General features: G+C 41.4%; 1 protein-coding gene across 3 annotated transcripts in view; it reads right to left on the reverse strand.

The window, feature by feature from the left end:
* SUFU (SUFU negative regulator of hedgehog signaling) overlaps positions 1 to 23,323 on the reverse strand; it is a 98,748-nt gene that overhangs the window by 60,268 nt on the left and 15,157 nt on the right. For all 3 annotated transcript variants that reach the window (XM_051800495.1, XM_051800496.1, XM_051800497.1), the window contains exon 3: positions 8,431 to 8,567. In XM_051800495.1, the coding sequence (XP_051656455.1) occupies positions 8,431 to 8,567 (137 nt within the window). The remainder of the gene's footprint in view (positions 1 to 8,430; positions 8,568 to 23,323) is intronic.

Raw genomic sequence — 23,323 nt, forward strand, 5'->3', positions numbered from 1 at the left:
AACCCTTGAGCATCCTGAGCAGTAACAGCAACAAGATGGTAAGAGTAAATCTGGTCCCAGCTTCAGTGTCTTCTCTGCACAACCCTGGGACAGTATTTCAAGAGAAGATGCATTTATGTGCTTGTGGAACGTCTGCTCTTAGAGTCATCCTTTCCACAGACACAAACATTTTCCATGAGGTCTCCTCAGTGCTGCCTGATTCACAGCTTTGCAGACAGATGCTTCTCTCTGGATTACTTGCAGTGCTGCATAAGATTTATTTGTGATCTACGGTAGGGAGTAAAAAGGGTCAGGTCCATCTGCAACAAGCACTTTGCTGCAATGCTTTTCAAGACTATTTACAAGAGTTACATTTGGCAATTCTCTCCCTGACAAATTCAGAGCCGCCAGCCAGCTCTGGAGGAAGCCAGCAACAGGTTTGAGACCAAAGCACGAGCTTGATAGCTGCCTGTCGTGCCCAGCACATCAGCCAACCATTCTGCACACCAGCAACCGGTTTGTTTTATCAGCCAGCACATTATTTGGTACTGGTCACAGCACGTATGTCCCAGCTGGAAATGAGGGGATGTGACAAGGCTGGCTTAGGAGACGAGGGGAGGGATGGGAAGCTTTGGGGAGATGGGCTCACAGGCAGCAGTATGAGGAGAAGGGGATTTGTTGCAGCAGTGCAGGACACAGAGGGGCTAGTGCACAAAGACACAAGGACTAGGCTTGATCCGAGCTGCTGCTCACAGAACAGCTTGTTTTATGGGAAACATCTAAGAGGAATTAGGCTAAAACCCAACCAATTTCTCATGGACCACTGAATAACTATCAGATGATGAGAGCTTTTGGCCATGACAAACTTGGGTTAAATTGGAACCAGTGACTTAATGTTTCCATACCCCTTTGCAGAATAAGGGCATGCAGCCTGCACACTCGGGTGAGTCCTGTTCACCTACGGCAATTTACTGCGCTGCAGTTTCAGTGTTTGCAGAGCAGAATTCACTACGCAACAGGTTCTGCTGAAACAAAATTGATGTTGATTTATACTTTGTAGAGCTAAAAAATGCAGTTAATCCCCCCCCCCTTGTTTTTAATCTAAAATCCTGGAATACTACGGAGGAGCCAGGGCCAGCTCTACACTGGAAACGGGTCAATATTACAAACAGATGATAGAAAAAATACATATATTTTACAGAGCCATAGCAACCAGAAGAGAATAATAAATCAGCCTGGGGTTGGGAAAAAAAAAGATAAAGGCACAGTCAGGGAAAAATATATATGAATTACTGGGAGATTTTATTTGGCTTTAGTCATCCTACTGGGAAGAAATAAACACTGTTTTACAAACAAGCTAGACAAGCTTCATTTGTATTCAAGGAAGCAAGAAGTTTGTTTTGGGTTTGGAGTTTGGTTGTTTTGGTTTTTTTTTTTCCTTTTTACACACAGAAATTGGCCTGTGTCAAGAATATTTGAAAACATGTTGGCAAAGAAAGAGTCACTGAGGCTATTATACTGAAGCTTTTGGACTCCAGAAGATCTGAAGATGAGGCCTAGTGGTTATGGCAGGGCAGCAGGTGTCAAGTTATCTGCTGGCTTAATGGCTGCACGTCTGTGACCCCAGTCAAATCACTTAATCCCACTGAGCCCCATTTTCAGAGTAGAAGTTATAGTGCCTGTCAAACACGAAGTGCCTCTGTGGCTCAGACTAAACTAACTTGAATCAGATGAAAACTGCTGAATAAGAAGAGTGCATCTATACCTGCAGTCCTTACAACTTCTGAAATGACCCTTGTTTAAAAAAGAAGGGGGAAACTGCAGCATACAGAGATAGCATAATGGCCCCAAACTGATGCACTGGGACATCAAGCACGTGGGCAAGAACAGTGTGTGTGTGTGTGTGTGTTTGAGTGTTTGTGCTCCCTCAAACTGGACACAAGCTGTCATAAAACAATTTCTACCTAAAGAAAGTATGACATGTAAGAAATTACTAAGGAAAGTTAGATGTACCCCATTTTGGGCTTGCTTTTGAGCCTGGAGGCTGGAGGCTTATGCAGCTGTGCTGCCTCAAGGCACTTGCAGGCGTCAGAACCATCCTCCTTTCCAGCTTTGGGAAATTGGCCCACAGACTTGAATCGTGACAGAGGATAGAAGCTCATGGATACTAAGTCCCTACAGGTTTCACAGAAATAACTAAAGAATAAGAGAATATATTTCATTGCTTATACTCTGAAAAGGGAAATCCTCACCATGACAGTGCAGAGGTGTCTGCAGGGAAAAAAACTCCACATAACGAACCAGCTACAGTTAGTTAGATCATTGTTTTGACATGTTGTTATCAACATGTATAACTCACTATGTACCTACTGGAATTGGTTGTCCAATCCACTTTTCAAAAGTAGTAAGTTTTCTAAGAAATAATTAATGTAATTTTCTCCTGAAGTAATCAGCTGAAATCTACATTAAATTGCCACTGTTGAACTTAACATCTTGCATGCTTACTTTCTTTGCCTGTGCATTTGGGTACTACTGTTTTGCAACCCCCAAGGCACAAACAGCTTCCTACTACTGATTAGTCAAAGATTAAATACTACAATTCAACTTTTAAATTGAGACATCAATTTAAGTTGAGACATCAAACTCACATTTAAATATCTTTCAGTGCACTAGTAATCAGGAGACTATGAAAAAAGATAAATTATATATTTATGGAAACATAGAAAATTATATTTAGAAGACCTAGTCATTCAAGACATAATTATAATATAAAGGAGACTTAAGAAGTCTCCTACTTTGCCCTCACCTAAAGAAGGATCGGCTCTTCCTGACAAATATCCACGAAGAATAGTTTGACTTGTTCTCAAAGGTATGCAGCAGTAGGGAATCTGCAACTATTCAGTGCTTCACTGCACTTGCCATTCGAAAGTTTTCCTAATGACAAACTTTAAGCCTATTTTACAGAAATTTTCGTATTGATAAGTCTCTCCTATCCCCAGTAGGGGATTACTTTATTTATTACTTTGTTCCTTAAAGCAACCTTTTGCATGTTTGAAGACTGTTCTCTCATCTTCCTTCCATCTCCTCTTCCCTAGACTAAACAAACATAACTCTTTTGATCATTCCTCCACAGGTCATATTTTCTAGACCTCTGGATCATTCTTACTGGTCTCCTCCAGGCTCTCTCCAATTGGGATGCATCTGACTTGAAGCCTTTCACCTAAAATGAGATATAGTGGTCTCCCTTTCTCTTGCAGTGCCATCTATCATATGCCATACACAGAACATTTCTATTTGTACATCAGAATAATTTCACTTCTATCTCCCAGCGTGAAGAGGATGTTGGGTTAGGTATAGCTTATTGGTGATAGTAACTCCAAATAGTTTTCCTCTCCTTTCAGATCTGCTGCCTTTCCCCAGCTGATTTCACTGGATTACTTCTGTCAGGACAGGACCTCACACCTGTTGCACCTCCCTGCCCTTACTGCACATCGGTACTTAGGACTGTTTCTGTAGGTTGTTGGAATTCAGGCTATTCTGAATTCCAGCCCTCTGTGCCATAGTGCTTTGCTGTGTCTGCAGATTTCATCAGGATACTCTGCATTTCATCATCCTGGTCAATACCAAACTGCATGAGCTCTACAAGAGATTTTAGAGGAATCCAAACTCTACACAGCTTTTGTGGTTGATGACTACACATTGCCAATTACTCAGTCTAAATATCCAACCAGTATTGTATCCATCTTCTTTACCTTTTATCAAGATCACATTTCCTCAGCTCACTCACATACTTGTTAGAAAGGACAGTTAAAAAAATCTCACTACTAACAAGGTAACCAACATTCACTGCTTCCCATGGTGCCTGGTACTTTGTCACAATTAATTTGTTCTGATTTAATCTTGATAAATTCATGCTGGAACAACCTTTTTTTTTTCTTTTGCATTTTGGGGGTTTCTTTTTGTTGTGGTTGTTTTTGTTTGTTTGGGTTTTTTTCCAGTATATTTCCTTCAGGACATATATCAGTCAGGCCCTTGAAAACAATCTAAATTTACCTTAGAGAGAAAAAAAAGTGCAGATTTTAATTTCAGAAAAACACAAACCATAGTCTCTCTATAGTGAGCAAGTATTGTAATACTGCAGTACATAAAGAGTTAAGCTCTGGATAAGCTTTCTTTAGGCAAAGCGTTCCTTCTTTTTCATTTGAATTGAAGTATAAATTTGTTCTACCATGAGATATTTCGAGTATAGCCACGAACCATGACAAGCTAAGGTCATTGAATTGTGCAGTTTCATTTTCAAGGTTTGAGGGTTCGGAGTTTTTTTAAAACTAAAAATAACAGAGTTGGAATTTGTGGTCATGGTCAAACGGTGATAAAATTAAGAACAGATAAAGCCACAAATAAAACTTTTTGAGACTTTCAAGCTTGGTTTTGTTGAAGGAGGGTAAGTAGTGCCCTTTAATCAAAAGCACAAAGCATCAAGTGCTTGTTACAGTGAACAGAGAAGCCAAGGCTCAAAGAGGTTTGAAATTCAATGCAAAAGACTGCTTTTCTAAAGCACAGCCACAGCGCAGGAGAGAGAGAAACAAAGGAATGCAACATTCATTTGCCTGAAAGTGTTTGTTACAAAAATACACCTTTTGCAATGAGACATACTTTGCAACTGCAATACACAGGAATAATATTTAGGACAGCAGTAGCTGCTAGATGAGTATTCAACTCAGTCGTCACCACCTGAAAACGCTCAGGTTCAGCAGGAGTATAACTATACCTTACTCTCCCCTAGCTTCAACTGGACTCAGCAAAGCGCCTCTCTGATAACTAAAAAGTTGGCTTTTATCAAGAGATAAGAATTTAGCTCTTAGCATAGCTTTCAGAGTAAACAATCTTTTAACATGCAAAAGTGCTTGGAGCCTATCCAAAAAGTTTCTGCTGGTTTTATTCTTTTTCTTACTTCTTGTTCAGAGTGGATTCATAAGCATTAGTTGTTTCAGTTCATCAAATGTTTTTAAGGCTACTTTGGAGTATTAAAGAGACTCCACAGATATTTTTTTTAAACAACCAAAGAGGAAACGTTAAGGTACATACACCAGAGTCAAACAACGCTTGTCACTGTTGCATCTGACAAATGCTTTAAGTGGTACAGTCAGAAAGAACTTGAGCAAAAAGAAACCTTTCATCACGTAAAACAATGCTGTCATGCCACAGCCTGCCTAGTGCCCAACGAGCTTCAGAAGAGCCAACCTTTCAGATACTTCAGAGTTTTAAAGTTTTGACATCTAATCAGAGAAGTCCTGTTAAAAAAAAAAAAAAAACAAGGAAAAAAGATGACGGCAGAAGCTCACTTGGCTTTTCAGAGTGAGAATGTCAAATTAGGGGAAATCCTATTAGGCCAAAAAAACCAAACCAGTAGCATTGCTGAGGAATAGGTGCCTGGTTACCCAGGAGTGATGCAAGGGAGAACATGGGAACTGCTCTGGAGATTGCCAGCCTCAGAGGTGACAGCTTGTGGAGGTAAAGCAAAACAAAGTGGGACACAATACATGTAGCAGAAGGATTCAGGACTCTGAAGAGCAATGGAGTGAGAGTGCTTTGACTAAATTAGAAGCTTACTGCATCTAGCTGTGGTCAACTGGTATGGCCCTGAGAGATCAAGAAGAAACATGATAGAGTATGCCCTATTACAAGTCTTAGTTTTAAATGCACCATCTTGTCAGGATTAACCTTGATGTCTTTAGAAGATTTGAGTCTGAGAAGGTTTTTATTCAAAAGAGACATATGATATCCAATTTGTACTGAAATAAAACTAGAGCTTGTTCACTTGTTGCAACAGCACACAGATTCCCTTTTTACAAGGCAAAGAATGGTTGGTAACACTTGGTGATAGCACAAAGCTGCTTGCTTAAGGGCATAAAGCACCATGGAAAAACAAAAATCCAACACTTCTGTAATATTTTAAGAAGCCTCTGCAGGTCTCTTGTCCAGCCTGCCTATTTGAAGTGGAGCCATCACCAATGCTAGATCAGGGCCAACTTGGCTCTTTTGAACCAAGTTCCGAACATTTTCGGAAACATAGATCCAGCATCTCTCTTATAAACCATTCCCTGTCCTTTCCAACTCTCCTTGTGCATGAATTTTCCCTGAAGCCCTTCCAGGGCCTCCCACACTGCAATTCAGAGCTGTAGTCCCTTGATGTATTATCTAGGGCTTGACCCCACAATCTTGTAACTACTCTCCCAACAGCTGTAGGCTCTGATTAGATCACCCTGGCCTTCTCTTCCCAGGCTAAACCGACCCTGCTCCCCCAGCTCTCCTCATAGCTTATGTGCCCTCGGACCCTGATCACCTTGGACTACCTCCAGTTTTTCAGTATCTCTTAAACTGGAATGCCCAAACCAGAACACAGTATTTTAAGTGAGGCCTCCCCAGTGCCATGCCAAAGAGTTAATAACTTCCCTTAATCTGTTGCTCATGCTCTTCCTAAGGTAACACAGCATGTGGTTTGCCCATTGTCCAATGAGTGTAGCGTTGGCTCATAGCCCATTTCACAGTAAAAGAAAAAAGTCAATTTATGATTCATAAACTCTTGTTTTTCATAATGCAAATTGAGAGCTAAACACCCAGAGGCTAGAATCCATTAGCATGTATTGGAGCAGTGCCTTTAAAGAGTCATGGTGGATAGAAAGTCAAAACCAGCATGGATAAGCAGTGGATAACACTGGAGGGCCTGAGAAGTTCACACCAGATTGATATGTATGGGCACAACCGCTCTTTTCAGTCTAAAACCAGTTCTTTGGCTTTGAGGTCAAAAAGGTGGGACTGCATTAGGGCAGGAACCAAACAAGGGAAGTCTCTGCCTCAAATGCCAGCTTAGTCACCAAGAAGTTTGCCCTAAAGTACCTTACCAAATCCTGTTTCATTCTGCAGACCTTCTCTCACCCACGAAAAGACAAACAAGCAACTGCTATAGAGAGGTTGCTTAGTGGGTGAATAGAAGGCATGGAAACTACTCTATCAAAGAGACAGTTATGAGAACCTACCATGGACTAGAAAATTTAAAAGCCTCCAAAAGGGGCCTTAATGTAAGGTAAGTTAACATGAAACATGTATGTTATTTTATATCTAAGAAGGAGACTTTAGACACAGATGTTTTCTTTGGACTCTGCAATCATTGCACAGAAAATGTGGGTATGAATTCATCACTGCATGGTCAGTACCAAAGAGCTATTGTACAATACAATTTAGGCAGGAATGGGAACCTCAAACAATGGCAAAAATAATGACAGTCACATGGATTGAGATATTTAACAGGAGCAAAAATCAAGACAGAAAGGTGAGCCAAATTTTGAATGGCAAATGGGGAAGACAGCTACACAGTAAAGGTTACAAAAAGACAAGCAATTGTCTGTGCTGGTACTGGTCTATGTCAGTCAATATTTAGAAAAATACCCCACAAGAGTTGCCACTGCCTCAGAGATTTGTCACAGATGTTAGCTGAGCAATCCTGTTCTTATCCAGACCTTTTCCCTTCGAGAGTCAGCCAGCTGACTGAAAACCAGTGACAGAATCAGAAGTTACTGAGCAATTTATTAACTAGTAGAGCAGGTACCAAATGTTAGAAATTCAATAATCATTGATTTAGAAGGTACTTCACCTGCAAAGGACCTCAAACTAGGTTAAAAAATGTTCTTCAAATATTTTCATTCAGATCTTGTGATGCTGCAAAGTGCCTTTTAAGTACATTAGGAACTTAGCCATTCCACAAGTCTTCATGTGCTAACAACTGAAACTAACATTCAGTCTACTGATATAAATGAAACCCTGAAAGAACAGTGCAAGAGGGTCATTTGTAGGCACCTCGGTTCCCAGTTTTCTGGCAAGTCTCTATCTGCATTAATGATTCACAATTGTTAATTCCTTGGCCCTCTCAGCCTTAGCATCCCTTAGGACTTTTACATTTTCACATCTCAAGAGCTCTGTGTTTACATACATTGCTACTCCTCAACTGCAGGAACCATTGGAAGAGATTCGGTTGTGAAGGAGCTGCAATGTTTTTGGAAGTTATAACCCTTCTGCTGAGAAGTGAGACTTTATCAGATGGCTTCTCCTGAGCCATTCAGGATAAGCAAATGTGCTTTTCTTGCTGAAAGAAGATGAATCCAACTATGCAGAAGAGAAACAAAGAGTCACTGGGCAGAATTCCTATAGTTACTGGCTGTTCTGTACCTTCAGCTTTTCAGTACTTGGGACTTGCAGTTACCTGAACAGCAGTGCGTTCTGTCCCAGCAAGCTGGGCTGATGGAAGGAACACATTCTTTTAGGTTCCCACACAAAGACAATTCTTAAGATTTGATTGGGTGCCGATGAGAAAAGCGTCACACGGTGTAACAGATGTGCCCCTTCAGAACCAGAGCAGGAAAAAGCGAGGCCGTGTATCGAGCCCTGTGGTACCTGACTGGAAGACGTATCTGGCCAAGCCCTGCATCAGCTCTGCTGGCCACGTGGGCGGCGCTGACTCCCCTGTTTCTCTCTTCAGTCGAAATGTCAGCTCAAATCCGAAACCACTTGGTCCGTCTGTTCCCGTAAACCTGGAGGGAACGAAAAGAAAAAGTCACAACATACTTCTTGTAACCAGAGCAGGCTTTAAGCTTAGGACCGTGGAAAAAGGATGAGTGTTCTCCTCATAGAAAAGATAAATTTAGAACTTCTCTTTCAGCCTACTTTGGCTCAAATGGCATAACATGGTTAGATTGGCTAATGCAATACAATTTCAAAGATAACTATCAGAGTAGTGTTTTCAGTTAGAATAATGCAGCCTTGGAACCATGACTTCTTTCCTGGGACTGGTGGGATTTTCAGCAACCTGAATTTGTTTTTGAAACATCATTGTAAGTTTTGCACTGATAGCTAAATGGGAACACCGAAGAAAGTGCATAATAGAAAATAATGATATTCCACCCTTGTGAATTCAAATTTCTATGCATTGAGAAGTGGCATGCAACTGAAGTACTGGGTAGAAGGTTTCTGGGTTGAAACAGCTGAACATTCTGATGAACAACACACAATTTCTATGTTGCAGATGGTCAGTAGGGGAGGGAGAAACAAGGAGATGCAGGCAGAAAGTTAATAACCTCTCCCACAATGCACTAATTCCTAAATCCCCAGCAGCTAAAAAATGCCACATTTGCCTGTGGAAAATAAGAAACCTCATGGAGAAATATATAAGCTTGCAAACTTGAAAGCAAGTTGGGAACATTTATGTGATTCCTACCACTGTCATTTCATCCCTTGCTCATTTGCTGTAACTGTTCCACAAAGGCAGAGGAAAGAAGGAAGGATTTACACTGAGCATAAAGACACCTTACAGAAGCTTTCATAAACTAGTATCATTCTGCAAGTTCAAATCTCCAACACCTGCAGCCACTGGCAAATTCTCTGGAGAAAGTTTGCAAATGTCTTGGATGCTCGTACCTTGCTGGCACATATGAAAGACACGATGCATAAAGGTTTAATAACACTGTACTACTTCTAAAAGCAGACAAACAGAGCAGTCTGGAAAGTAACAAAAGCACTTTCCATTTGAAAAACACAGCTCACCAGCAGTGCAGTGACCAGCTGCAAGCGTTGGAAGGACTGTTCCAGTAATACGGGTTTGAAGCAGAAATGATTTATAATGACAAGGACGAGTCTTAAAACTGATCAGACTTAAGCATCGATGCAAATCCACCATGCAAAGTAACTGAGGATTCTCCAAGGAAAGTGTGATTGTAGTTGACTATCAAATGTAGTAATAAAAGTAGCTGAGAAACACACCCTAGGACAGAACTAGACTATGGGACAGCCCAAAATGGTAACAACAGTAATTACAATTACAATGCATCTCAGATGATCTGAGATAGAGCATATGCAGGAAGGAAACCTCAAAATTAGTATTTTTTATCTGCATGTGGCCCCAGGTACAAAACCTGAAAGCTGCAACACAGCATTAAGTTTCTGTGCTAAGAGATCTGAATATTCCACATAGTTTGCTTTATGCTGAACCCTCCTGTTTTGAGTGAAAGCTTCTTTTTTTTTTAAATGCTAAGGAAAAAAAATTTGGAAAAAAAATCTGTGATTGAACACAATGAAGTATTGAAAGTCATTCTGACATCTGCAATAGAGGAGTAAACAATATAGCAAATATTAGTATAACAATACACAAGCAGGCCTATTTTTATTTCTCTCAACATTGTCCTCAACAAAGAATTCGAGAATTAATACTACAGAAGCAAATTCTCTATGAACAGGGCAGAAAACCCATTTCAGAATGCTCAGCTGGTACATATAAAACCTCTTTTAGGAAAGAAATACACCTTTAAGCAACAATCATTACATTTGGTTCTCAAACAAAGCAAGAGATTATTGAGTAACCAGCCATCCAGGAATCTGGATGTGCAGTGAATCCTGTGTCCTGCAATCATGGAGGTCTACCAAACAGACTGATACAGTACAGTGACAGCCTCACCAATGCAAAGCTGTACTTTGTACATCCAAGCACCCCTCTAGTATTTTATTAGTTTCACATATCAGTTAGCAAAGGAAAAATACAAATATTTCTTAAAGGGAGAAACAAAAATGCTTCAAAGTGGATAATTTTCAAGGATTGATTCCAGGAAAAACCAGAAACTGAAACACATTATGAATGGGTCAATTTTAAGAAAGATCAAAGTCAACAAAAAGCCTTCAAGCAGATCTTTCACAGTTAAATTTTTTGGAAAGTAAGATGGCTCCCTATTGAATTTCCTCCTTTCAAGGCATGTTCTGAAACAACACAGCTTTACTTCTAATATGCAATGAGCTAGAGTTTAGTGGGCTTTTTTTTTAACTTCTTGGATCTCTGCTTCTCAAAAGTAACTGTTAAAAGGAAGACCAAGCATGCTCTATATTGATCCCTATGAAAGTTACTGATTAACAGAAGTGTTCAGGTGAGAATCCATCAAAGCAACATTTAGGAGAACATTGCTCCTCAGCAACATACCAGTAGTCACAAAGCAGTAAAACTGACAGGCAACGTCACTTACATTGATTTGTTCATATAGTAGTGAAAGTCTCTAAAACAGAGAACTACTAAATAGAATAAAAGATAAGGAAACAAGCACTAAGTTACTTCTGTTCTAAGATTTTAAAAAATTCCTGAAGAATCCATATGTATCTTCCAAAGAAAACTCAGAATATACAGCAGCATCAGTATACAATGCTTATAATTTTCAAATTCTTAAATTACCAGTTAAATATTAGAAAAATCCTATTTGCACATAAGATTTAAAGATTAGATTTAAAATGTTTTTGAATAGTTAATGGTCACAGTTTGCTGAAAATACACAGCTTTGTTACAGGGAAAATTTGAATGCATGCAATTCACTTGCTCTATGCAGCTGTTCTGAAGTAACAGTCTATAAAGTAAAAGTCTTTGATCTGTTTAATTTTAGGTTAGTAATCTGGTTTTGAGGAAATTGTGACACATGGCTTTAAAAACTTGTGATTATTTTGGTAACTTTTTGTGTCTAATTTAGACGAGTCTTTCAGAGGAGGAAATATTAATATTCAGAATGTAATTAGGACAGTAATTTTCAGCTAGTATTTTTTTCCAAACCTTTTGCTTTTATCCTCCAAAAAGGTCTTGTATTTGACAGTAAATTGAATGTAGTTTCAACAGCTGCCATGACATTTCTGTCACTGAACAATGGACCATAATCCAGGATCAGAGCTCCTGGCCGAGGTTAGGAGGATGCACCTGAGAATGGAGGCAGACACCAGCTTCAGGAGCTACACAAACCTGGTAACCTTGCCACAGGCTTCTGACCCTTGGTCTAATGAAAATCACCGAGAAGTATCCAGTAGCCAAGTTATGCAGCTTGGCTTCTCTTATGGAAGTCCTTTTCACTCGGATGCAAGTGCTTACACTAGCCCTAACTCCAAAATTTGCCAGTGTAAGGATGCATCAGTCTCCTGGTGGAGAGGCAAGTAGTAGGCACAGCCATCAAATGCATGGGAAATGATTTTGCCCAGTTAGAAGCCCAAGATCTCCAGATACATGTGCCAATGGAAGACAGAGCAAATGGCTTATTATCCTTCACAAGGACAAAGAGGCTCCTTCCTCATATTCCATGTGGAAACACTGGAATCTCATGGCAGCCTCCTCCTTGCAGAGTATGCTGCTTGAGAATTATCTTAGGGGGATGACAAGGAACTGGACAAAAAAAGGACCACACCTTGCAGGCTTGTATGTGTTCGAACTCGTGCTTCTTCCCACAAGTTCCAAATTTCCCTCAAACTCCCCTCAAACTTCCAGAGAAGTCAACTACCTTCAGCCAGCCAAAGCAAAAGAACAAGCTAAAAAAAACAAACAAGAATTCCAGAAGAGAAAGACCAAACAAGCCTCATTTCCACAAAAAACTGAGTAGAGAGGTAAGGATAACCCATAGATGGAAGAAGTCCTGCTAAAGCACATGGAAGCTGTTACCTCTTCCTCCACTGACCTTCCCAAGTTCACTGCTACCTGTACCTGTTCTAACTTGCTCCCTTCCACAGCCAGCAAAGTGTCCACAGCAGGTCAGTCTAACCCCAACTCCTGTGTCAGCTGCAGAGGCAACACACTTTGATTACACACTTTGTGAGGTACAGCAGCAAGATTCTGGAATTATTTTGGGTTGGTTTCTCTGCAAGCTAGGGAGACGAGGGTGGGATTTTTTGGTCACAGTTAGGTTGTTTGTTTTTTTTTGTTGTTGTTGTTTTGGTGGGGTGGTGGTTTTCTTTGTTTGTTTTTGTGTTTTTGTTTGTTTGTTTAATCTGAAGGTAACTGATTCAGACTAAAGCCAATTTAGATCAAAGGCTTTGGAGCTCAGTTCAGCATCTCAACACTGAAGTGCTTTGCAGGTCATTTCTTCAGCAAAACTATTACAACGTAGCAGTCCAAAAGCGCCTCAGTTTTACAGCAAGATGATGATCTGAGGGCGTGCAGGAAGGAAACCTCAAAATTAGTACTTTGTATCTGTGCGTGGCCCCAGCTTCACAAGCTGAAACACAGCTTTAACTTTCTGTACTAACAGATTTGAATATTTCAAATAGTTTTACGTCTTGGTTCTGGTAAACCCTGCAGTTTTGAGTGAAAGTTTCCTGTAAACACTTCTAAAATGCTAAGAAGGGAAAAAAAAATAAATCCATATATTGCCCCAAGACTAAAGATGCTAACTATAAAGAGTCAGCATGGGTCATATTGTGCCCACCACTGCTTTGCCCCCTCCAACACAAGGACACATCACCTTTATAGGCAACCCAATTGCAAAGCAACCAGCTAAGTTTTCACAAAAATAAACACTGATGGAGAAATTCTTGGCTTGCTGCATGGCCACTGGCACATATCAGATAGTTTTATATTATGACTACAGCGGTAATGGAAGGCTCTGGTATCTGCCAAGTCAAATCCAACCCTATATTTAATATTAAAACCTTATTTTGTCGCATGAACAAAAATAAACCTTTTGAAAGCCAAGGTCATATATTACATGCCATTCTTTGGGTTAAAACTCCCTTTATCTGTTCAGCAAATCAGCTCAGCAGAACAAACCACGCTACAACACTGCTCATACGCTGGAGGAGTCTGGCTTGTTCCTTTAATGAGGTAAGAGTTTCACTGATCATGATATTTAGTTCCAGCAAAAGAATCCAAAGAAATAGAGGCCCCTTTATTTACAGAGCCGTGCAGCCGGGCCCCCCGAGCCCCCCGCCACCCTGTGCTCTGCCAGGCCTCTCCTGAAGCCACACACAGAGAACTGAAAAGCTGCTCCCCTCTGCAGCAGAGTACCCAGGGTGTTTTTCACATCAAATAACCCAGCTTAAGAGGATCAAAAGCCAAAGTAGCCCTTTGCTTTAAAAGCAGCTCTGAAAACCAGGGGCTTTTCAGTTTAAATCAAAGCTATTTGCCAAAGCATTTTCATTCTCACTTCTGCAAGGAAGGAGAGAAGGTTTTCCTCACTGCAGTGCAAATGGCTGTAATTCTGCAATTCTGTTTTTGAAAGCTACACAGCTCTGGACAAGGAACAGAGTGTACTAGATGTTTATTTTTTTGAGAGTTTAAGAGTACGTGTATATAAATATATTAGGTGAACCCATCCCGAAAATGGGAGTTTAGGTAGGGAAATGCTGGCCCTTCACTGTGATTATTTCAGCCAGGGAACAACAAGAAAGCCCTTTCAGGGTGTTTGGGGATGGTTAGGACTGCACTTTCAGAAGTCTTAGCTGCACTCCCAGCGGTTCCAGGGAGATAAGCCAGGTCTCTTCTGGGAAGTGAGGGGAGGCTCACAGTACTCTGGACTGACTTGTCCCAGCTTCAGTTTTCAGCTCCATCACCACTACTTTCGTGAAGCCACTTAAGATGCCTTTTGCTTCAACTCCCTAATTGCATGTCCCTATATCTTCTACAGAGACAAAGCTCTGCTGCTGGTGAGCTGCTCCAATACCATTTTGAAGGCTGCAGAAATCACTACATGCTGTAGTATCACTACATTCCTAAGCCTGATATCAGGAAGAGCTGCTGTTATTTCCATCAAGTAAGCAGTTTTAATTCTACCCCCAATACACATCCCACCCCCCATAAAAACCCCAACACAGCAATTGCCAATCCACAGCTTTCAGTACTCCAGACCAGCCTATTAGGACCTTTTAGAAGTTTGAGACACTGGTCAAACCAAGCTGAGGGGTAGTATCCACCACTCTGCTTGACAACACCAAAGCACTTCAGAGCCCAACCCTCAATAGTGTAAGACTGCAGAGCCAGTACCCATCCCAGATTTTTCTATTAGCTAGCAAAGAGACTACTATTAGCAACACAGAGGACTGGCATAACAAAAAGCATCAGGGTACCCACTGACTGACTTCACAGGTCCTCGCTGAGAGAAATCAAGAGAATCACTTCCCTTTCACTGCCCACATCTGCTTACAAACAAGCAACACAAAGGGTGACCTCCTCTTTAAAACCCAAGAAGAAGCCTCCAGCAGGCTGTTACAGCCCCTGAGCCAAATACTTTAGTTTTTCCATCTCCTAGGAAGGACATCGGGCAAGAGCTGTTGTGCCCCGAACAAGATTATGCACAGTCGGTCTTCAGAATTCAAGCTCCAGGTGCATTACACAATATCTACCCACTATGAGCTAATGACTCTCAGATTCCAGAGCTTCAGAGGGAAAAAAAAATAGAGGGGACTCTACCTAGCGCTTCCAGCATCTTGCCTAACAGGAAACAGTTGTTTTTAGTGCAGCTGTCAAACAGTATAAAACTCTCATCCGAGAACCCCCACGGCAAGCTGGGAGGCTCCTGTGAAGCAATTTCATAAGAAAACAGTCACAGCAGCCCCCTTACATAAAAGATTTAAAAAGTATCCAGAAAAGTTATTTCAATCAAAACCTACCTGCTTACTCACATATTCTCCTGGATTGCTTCCTGGTATTCAAAAAAGCATCACTTCACATAAAGACATTTGAGAGAAGCAGGGGTGGTTATCTGGATGTCAGATGGTTATCTCTTCACAGTGCTCAACAGGAAATTCCATGAGCTCTTGCCACCCCAAACTTGCGCACACGATCTTACTGGGCTCCTTTCTAGCTCGATTTAAGAAAAATCAAGCATAAGCAGGGCAAATACAACTATAATAGGAACCCATGTTCAAAGATTTCTCTTCGTATAAAATCAAGGTTAGAAAGCAAGTGACATAGTGCTCAGAGATGTCAGTCCATGGCAGCTGTTGCTTAGAGCTTTCTCTTGCAGTACCTCATATCAAATGTGTAAGCCATCAACCAAATGGAAAACTCTTCTAGAAACAGCAAGTTAAATTGTTTTTAGAGATTTATTCCAACATCTAAATCCAAACATATGCAGAGGCACTCACTCTGCAGTTATTTGGTGATGGGTTTCTCAGCTTTCTGAAATGCTCATCTAGGATCCACTTAGAAAGCTTACCTTGAGATCAATCTGAGTAAAATTTGTGAATTGATTTGTGCTGGCCAGTATGAAAATAGAGCTGTGATTCACTGACCTACCATTCAGAGAGTGAAGGGTTATTACAAGGCAGAGGGGAAGAGGAGACAAGTTACAGTTTCACTCACATATACACAACACAGATTTCAAAGATTTTACTATTCAGCTTCTTCAAAACTCATCTGGTGACAATCTTGCCCCTGAAGCCTGCAGACTCACAGTTTAGATTTTGTTTTTACAAAATCATTTCTGTAAATAACAAATGTTGACACGACAGATGAATTGATTTTTCCTCTAAACCTTAGAGGAAAAGTTAACTACAGAGTCAAGTTAACCTTATTCCTAACTCTGTAGACATAACTGTCTTAGGTAATGTCACTAGATAGTGATCAAACTCTGGAATAGGATCCAGGGATGCAATCCAGGGAAGTCAACCCTCTGAGAAAGCATCAGTTGGAAACTTTCAGAGGTCCCTTCCAACCCAAGTGATCCTATGAAGCATCACAGCCAAGAACACAAGGATGAACTTTTACTACTGGTACCCTGTATCCAGAACTGAGCTGGCAGGACCACAGCTGGTAATTCTCAAACACTTAAGTTAAACTCGTTTTGAGAGCAGTGGTTACTGTATTCACCTTCTGCCCAGCTACATGGGAAACAGCTCCTGAACTACACTGTCTTCAGCCTAGCATGTTAAAGTAAACCACCGTCAGTTTTCTGGTCACTTTAATGTGTTGGGCTGCAAGTTAAGGCAGTTTAGGGGTTGCTTCTTTGAGGTTGCTGCTTGCTGTCCCTGTCATGAAAGTAGTAGCATTTGGAAGGAGGACAGGATCATGTTTAGCTGTTGGAGGTTAATTCCTTTGAGCTCTAGAGGCTTGGAAGCATTATTGTCTCACTCTGGAGAGTGCCAACACACAGTCACACACATAGGGGTAGTGCAGGTAGACCAAGAAGAAAAGGCTGCAAAGGCCCTACTGGTGCCAAAAGGATCAATCTGCTTCATTACTAAGTCAGGAAACTTCAGATGACTCTTAAAGCGTTAAAACAGCACCCACACAAGCTAAGTCTGAATCTCTTGTCTGCTACAAAGTTCTCATCCTCCTCAACAAGTTACTCAGGAATTTGATTTTCAGATGTAAATAATGATACTTCCTTGCTTCAAAGAGCAATGTGACACACTCACCATATAGGAAATGCTTATATACTCCATTTATCAAGGTCACAAAAACTGGGAAATTAACTCCACATTCTGCACAGCATGGACAAATGAACAAGGGAAATAACTAAAACAACAAAATACGAAACAGGAGGTTGCATGGGATGTGTCACTCCCCACTCCAGCAAAAGTTGTTCACATGAGGGCAGTTTACATTTTATTTTCTTGATTTTATGGTGCATGGATGAGCTATACCAGTAGGTGATGGTTTACTCTCCCATTACAGTCATAGCTAAACTGAGAAGATCAAACCATTTCACCCTCATGATTACCAAAATAACTTACTAAAAATAAATAAATCTATGTGAAATTAAGTAACTAGAGTACTGATCATGTGTTTCAGCTCAAGGGCTCACACATTTCTCCACAGAGCCACCAATATGGCTTCCCACCTCATGGCCAGCAGAACCAGTCCCAACCCAGCCCAAGTGTCCCTGAGAGCAGTTTCTAAACCACCACAACCAGCACCACAAGTGAGGCTGTGCTTCTTGGCAAAGAAAGTGCAAACAGTCTCACTGCAATGGTCTGGGGAAGTTCCGGCAGAGCTGCATCATCTTAATGCCCACTGAAAGGATCTGGAAAGAAAAAGCTAGGAGTACAATAAGGATTTACTATTGCATTCACAGAACAAGGGCCAGGGCACCAGTGAAATACAAAACTTATAAAGATCTGTACTTTAACATTTTACTTAAGCTCTCTATGCTGCACCTCAGAACTACTCATCCTTCATTTCTACATGGCCCAGCAGAACAGTGCTCACGTTTGGCCTGAGCTGAAGGTGATTCTGCAAACAAAGCACACAGTCACTGCACGACACAGTGCACTAGGGAACATAACCTTTCATCTGCACATGGATCTTGTTTCATATAGGAACTGAATCCTCAGCTCTGATACACAGGGAATGGTAATGCACCTCCACAACTTCACCTAAGGGCTCAGCTGCAACCTCACCAGGCAAGAGAACATAAGCAAAGGGCCAGTTTGAGCCTGTGTGGCTGGGAAGGACGGCATTGCTGTGCTTGGTGAGCAGCTGGGAGAAGGGCACCAACTTTCCTTGCAGTGTCTGCTGGCTCCTTCCTAGCTCCTGCTGTGGAAAGTTCTGCAGCTGCCGGGAGGAACCATTCGCATAACAAAAGCGGCTTTCAAAAGCAGTATGGGAGAGTGGGAAGAATAAGAGAAAAACCCAAAGCCAGAAACTACAGTGACAGATAGAGTTATTTTTTTTCAGCATTGCCTAAAGGTCTCAAGTGAGGATCAGGGCTCCATTATGTTACATAGAATATAAACACTGGTGTCACCCATTACTTTCCTGCTGGCTAAAGAACATGTTAAGAAAAATCACACAAGAAAAAACTTTAGCATACCCTTGAGTACATTTTTAGAACTCGCATATAATTCATTCTCCACTGCGCAATAAATGAGTTTGAGGCATAAAAGGTATTTAGGAGCTTTAGAAGCCTGAAATCCAACAGATTTTAAGGAGGCTGTGGGCACAAGTACTGTTGATGAAAACCTGGCAATGTGTGCCTGCAGCCCAGAAAGTCAGGTATGCCCTGGGTTGCACCACAGGAAGTGTGGCCAGCAGGTCGAGGGAGGCGATTCTGCCCCTCTGCTCTTACAAGATCCCAGCTGGAGTGCTGCTCTGGGTCTCCCATCATAAGAGGAAAATGAACTTGTTGGAGTGAGTCCTGAGGAGGGCCATGAAGATGCTCAGAGGGCTGGAAACATGCTGAGAGAGTTGGACCTGCTCAGCCTGGAGAAAAGGCTCCAGGGAGACCTTAGAGCACCTTCCTAAAGGGGCTAAAAGAGAACTGGGGAGGGACTTTTGACAGGGGCATATAGTGACGTGACAAGAGGGAATGGCTTTAAACTGATAGAGGGTAAGTTTAGATTAGATATTAGGAGGAAATTATTTACTGTGAGGCTGGTGAGGCACTGACACAGGTTGCCCAGTGAAGCTGTGGTTGTCCTGTCCCTGGAATTGTTCAAGGCCAGGTTGGATAGGACTTTGAGGAACCTGGTCTAGTGGAAGGTGTCCCTGCCCATGGCAGAGGAGTTGGAACTAGATGATCTTTTAAGGTCCCTTCCAACCCAAACCATTCTATGAATTTCTGATCTTGATGGATCTGGAATTTAATCCCTGATCTTTCACTTCATTAGCTATAGAAATCAAGACAATACTGCCTTACCTGAGGAGCTGTTACATAGTCTCATTTCATTGCAAAGGGTACACTCAAAAATATACTGATGAGCACCATGAGAGATCTTAATCAATTAAACAGGCAATGAAAGGCCCTTGGAGCTTGTGCTGTAATTGCAGGGAAAAGAAAGCATCAGATTGCTGGTTAAAGACTCCCAAAAGGGAAACACAAGACAGCTGCGATGAAAAGTCTACTCTAGATACTTTTTTTAATCGGCCTTTAAATGTTAAGCTTCTCCTGTAAGACTATCTTTCCTTTAAAGCATTTGAAACTTCCAGAGGTAGGCTGATATTTTTGTTCTATAGAAATAAACACTTGGCTTGTGAACATTACACAAACTCCACTTGTTGTAAGACAAAATCCAAAAGGATAAAATAGGTCTTTGCATCTTAAAAATCAAACAAAAGAGGAAAGAAATCATCATTCCCCACCTTTCTTTCAGTGGCTCCAGGCTTACCCCTAAAGATTCTAATAGTGGCAGAACAGTGTTGCCTCTCAGCCAAACCACTTCAGTTATGGAAACTGCAAAATAGCTCAGCTTGCCTTTCAAACAGGAATAAAGTTGGGAGAGAGATGTCAGGTTACAGCATATTTCAGTACTGCTTTTTAGTGCAGTAAGCAGAAACACGCTCCTCACGTTCCTGACCACTTTAGGAGGAATAACCAGCCCAGTAAAACACAGAGTTCACCGTACAGCTCATCACAGCCACTCTGCTACAGAAAATCCCTCATCTATCTCTGAACACTAAATTCTTTGCTTTTCTGCTTCATGTTACTCTTCTGGGTAAAAAGGAATTCAAGGCCCAGAGACATATTATTTTTGCGTAATAAGGTTATACATATGGATTCAACTTAGCTAGGAAATGTCAACTTAAGGCTTGTCTTCATGAGGAAATTTACTGTAACTAGTCTACCAGTATAATTATATTGCCATAGTTCTACTGGTAAAATTCCCCTGTTGAGCCTTATTCATAACAACAGCTGCCTTTATGGTTTATTTTTGTCGACTATGCCAAAAAGGGCCCCTGCTCCAGAAAGGCCACAACAATTCACAGGGGAGGAGGGGAAGGAGCTGTGCCAGTGCAACTGGAGAGGTAGAAAGGATAACTGTATAGAAATGGCAGTATTTCTATATACTAATGAATTATTTGCTACAAAAAAACCCCAAGCCCTATCAGAAAACTATACTGTACATCAGATATCATTGCAGGTAAGGTATGTGCCAGTTTCATGATGCATTTTACGGTCTTGGTAAAGGCCCCTGAGCCAGACCGTGCTCTGCATCAGTCCCTCCGTGCACATCCTTTTGTTCTCGCCTTGTCCCCAGATGCTGCAGTGCATTTCCCAGAAACCTACTCTTTCCTCCCACTCCAGCAGCCCAGCAACCGCCCAGGGCCCCTTGGACAGAGCACTGACCATCCAAAATAAATGGGTGCTAAAGACCAGCCCCGCTAGTTTACAGTTTACAGGGACCAGGGATATCTGGAAAGCAAAGAGCACTCTTTGCATAAAGGATTTTAAAACAATTGCCCTTCGCTTAGGCAGTTCGAGAATGCTGAGCTAGACAAAACAATGAGCCATCTGTGCACCCTTCCCTCCTTCCCTTGTCTCTATCCTCCGAGCTTAAATCAGAGCTCCCCAAGAATGGCTGGGTCCCCCTTCACCTCCGCCCACCCTGTTTACAGCCTGCAAAAAAAGCCAGTTTTTTGGCCTCTTTTTTTTCTTCCTTTTTGTTCTTAAGAGCCCTTGCAAAATCTTCCTTTAAACCTCAGCCCTTTGTCAGGTGGTATCCCATCTACCCAGCTTTGTCAAGTGATCAAAAAATGCCTCCCACCAGCGATCCATTCCTTGTTTACCAACCCTGGAGGCAGAGTGGCACTCAGGAGCCCTAGTCACCCCTTTGTCCAAGGAAGGGAATACCATCTGAATGGGAGACCACCAAGATTTGCAGCCCTCTTTTGTTAGCCTGGTGTCACTGCCTATTGGGCCTCGATTCAAAATTGAGATGACAGTAGAGAGGCAGCGGAGTTAGGTGATCGCTATGGAGTTTCCAGCTTAGAAGAGAGAAACACCAATAGCTTAAATATCAAATAACATTGGCAACTTTATTACCAATTATTTGTTGCTACCAATTGTAACCATTGTCTCATCAAGTAACATGTACTATTCTAGTACTAGTCCGGAAGGCATGTTCCCACCACTAAATCTGGGTTGAGGAAAAAAAAAAGGGGATTAATAACATTCAGCTCTACCTCTTCAAATATCCACTTTGTTTGTACCCCTATTCCAGGGAGCAAATCGATTAAAAAAGTCAACTATCCTTTGATCTCGCAGCTGGTATGGCCACACAGCTCAAAAATGCTTTTACCTCTATGTCCCACTGAAAAAAAAATAAATCTTTTAATTCTTAATTTTTAGAACATCCTAAACAGATCTTTATCTCATAAAGCAATCTTTCACCAGAAGACCCAATTTTGATCCGCCCCAGTCACTACTCCTCCTGGTAGGCTGAACTTGATGGGAGAGCAGAGTTTGAAAGCTCTCCCACATCATCCAGCACTAACCCAGCTGGGAGGTGAGAGTAAAGAAGCTCCGCCTCAGATCAACTCTCCTTCCATGTGCCAAGATCATAAATGTGGAAGTTCTGCTGGCCAAAAAAAAAAAAAAAAAAAAAAAAAATCATCCAGTTTGAGCACTATGTCCCTTCCCCTGCATGGCAGTGAGAGGCTCATCTTACTGGGATGTACAGGCAGATGCAGTACTAAATAGGAAGTGGGGCTTGTCTTCAGTAATGCTCAGCTATAAACCTACTTCCAAGTTTTTTCCCCATTTTCTTTGATTGAAAGCAGTCCTTCTTGTAAATGCTAAATGAATTTCCTTCAATGCTTCAAAAAAACATTCCAAATCTAGCACAGTCCAAGCATAGTCTCATCCCACAACCTGTGCAGGCAAACACAGATAGACCTCAGCACGAAGAGCGCTGCTCTCCGTAGGTGGCCCACATCTTTCATTTCATTAAGGGTACTAACTACCGCCAACAAATGACATTTGGAAGCCAAGTGTGCAGTGCCTGGGAGGAGGAAAAAATATTTCCCTTTGGTGACCGTAGCTTCAAGGGAGGTCTGCCTCCAGCAGTCAAACACAAGGCTTAGAGGGTTCTGGTGTATTGCAAAGTCATTCAAGGGACACCCTCAATGGGGCACCTAAACAGGCATAATGCTTGGTTTAACTGGGGTTTTTGCCTAGGAAATAGAGAATTAAACTTTACAAGATCACATTTGTGCATATGCTTCTTTAAAATGTCTCCATAATTTTTGAGCTCATTGGTCAAATCCAATCAGGTCCTTCAAAGGAAGACTTGTCCCCAAAATGTCACATCTCTACGAAGTACGCAAAACCAAACAGCCAGACAGAACAGAAGGATGTACAGGTGCTCACAGTAATCAAGTTTCAGTAGAAGCACAACTGTATTACCAGACACCAGACAACCCACACAGGAGAGGCTTATTTAAAGTACCTTCATTTTGTGAAAAGCTCAGTCTAACTCATTATCTTTATAGGCATGAAAAAATCTAACCACAATCTAGCCATAAAATTAAGTACTTTATTAGAAATTGCTAGCCATAGATAAATTCTATGTATTTTAGACTAAGAATTTTAAAAGTAGAGTGTTAGCTCTCATATATTTTAGCTCTCATAAAGAACCCATATATTTTAGTAAGATTGGAAGTTCCCAAGGGAAAGTGTATAGTTTATAATTTCTTGAAAATATTTGTTACAGGCAAGAATTTTGATAAAACAGAGACGGTTGCTTGCACCCATGAAGAGATGATAAAGGTGAGAAAGAAGACAAAACAGATGAGACAAGACTGGGTTTAGGTCTTGAACCAGGTCCAGAAGGCAGAAAACTGCACCAG

Source organism: Manacus candei, unplaced genomic scaffold (assembly GCF_025592945.1).
Source record: "Manacus candei isolate 608988 ecotype Guabito, Panama unplaced genomic scaffold, ASM2559294v1 h1tg000050l, whole genome shotgun sequence".
Lineage (NCBI taxonomy): Eukaryota > Metazoa > Chordata > Aves > Passeriformes > Pipridae > Manacus > Manacus candei.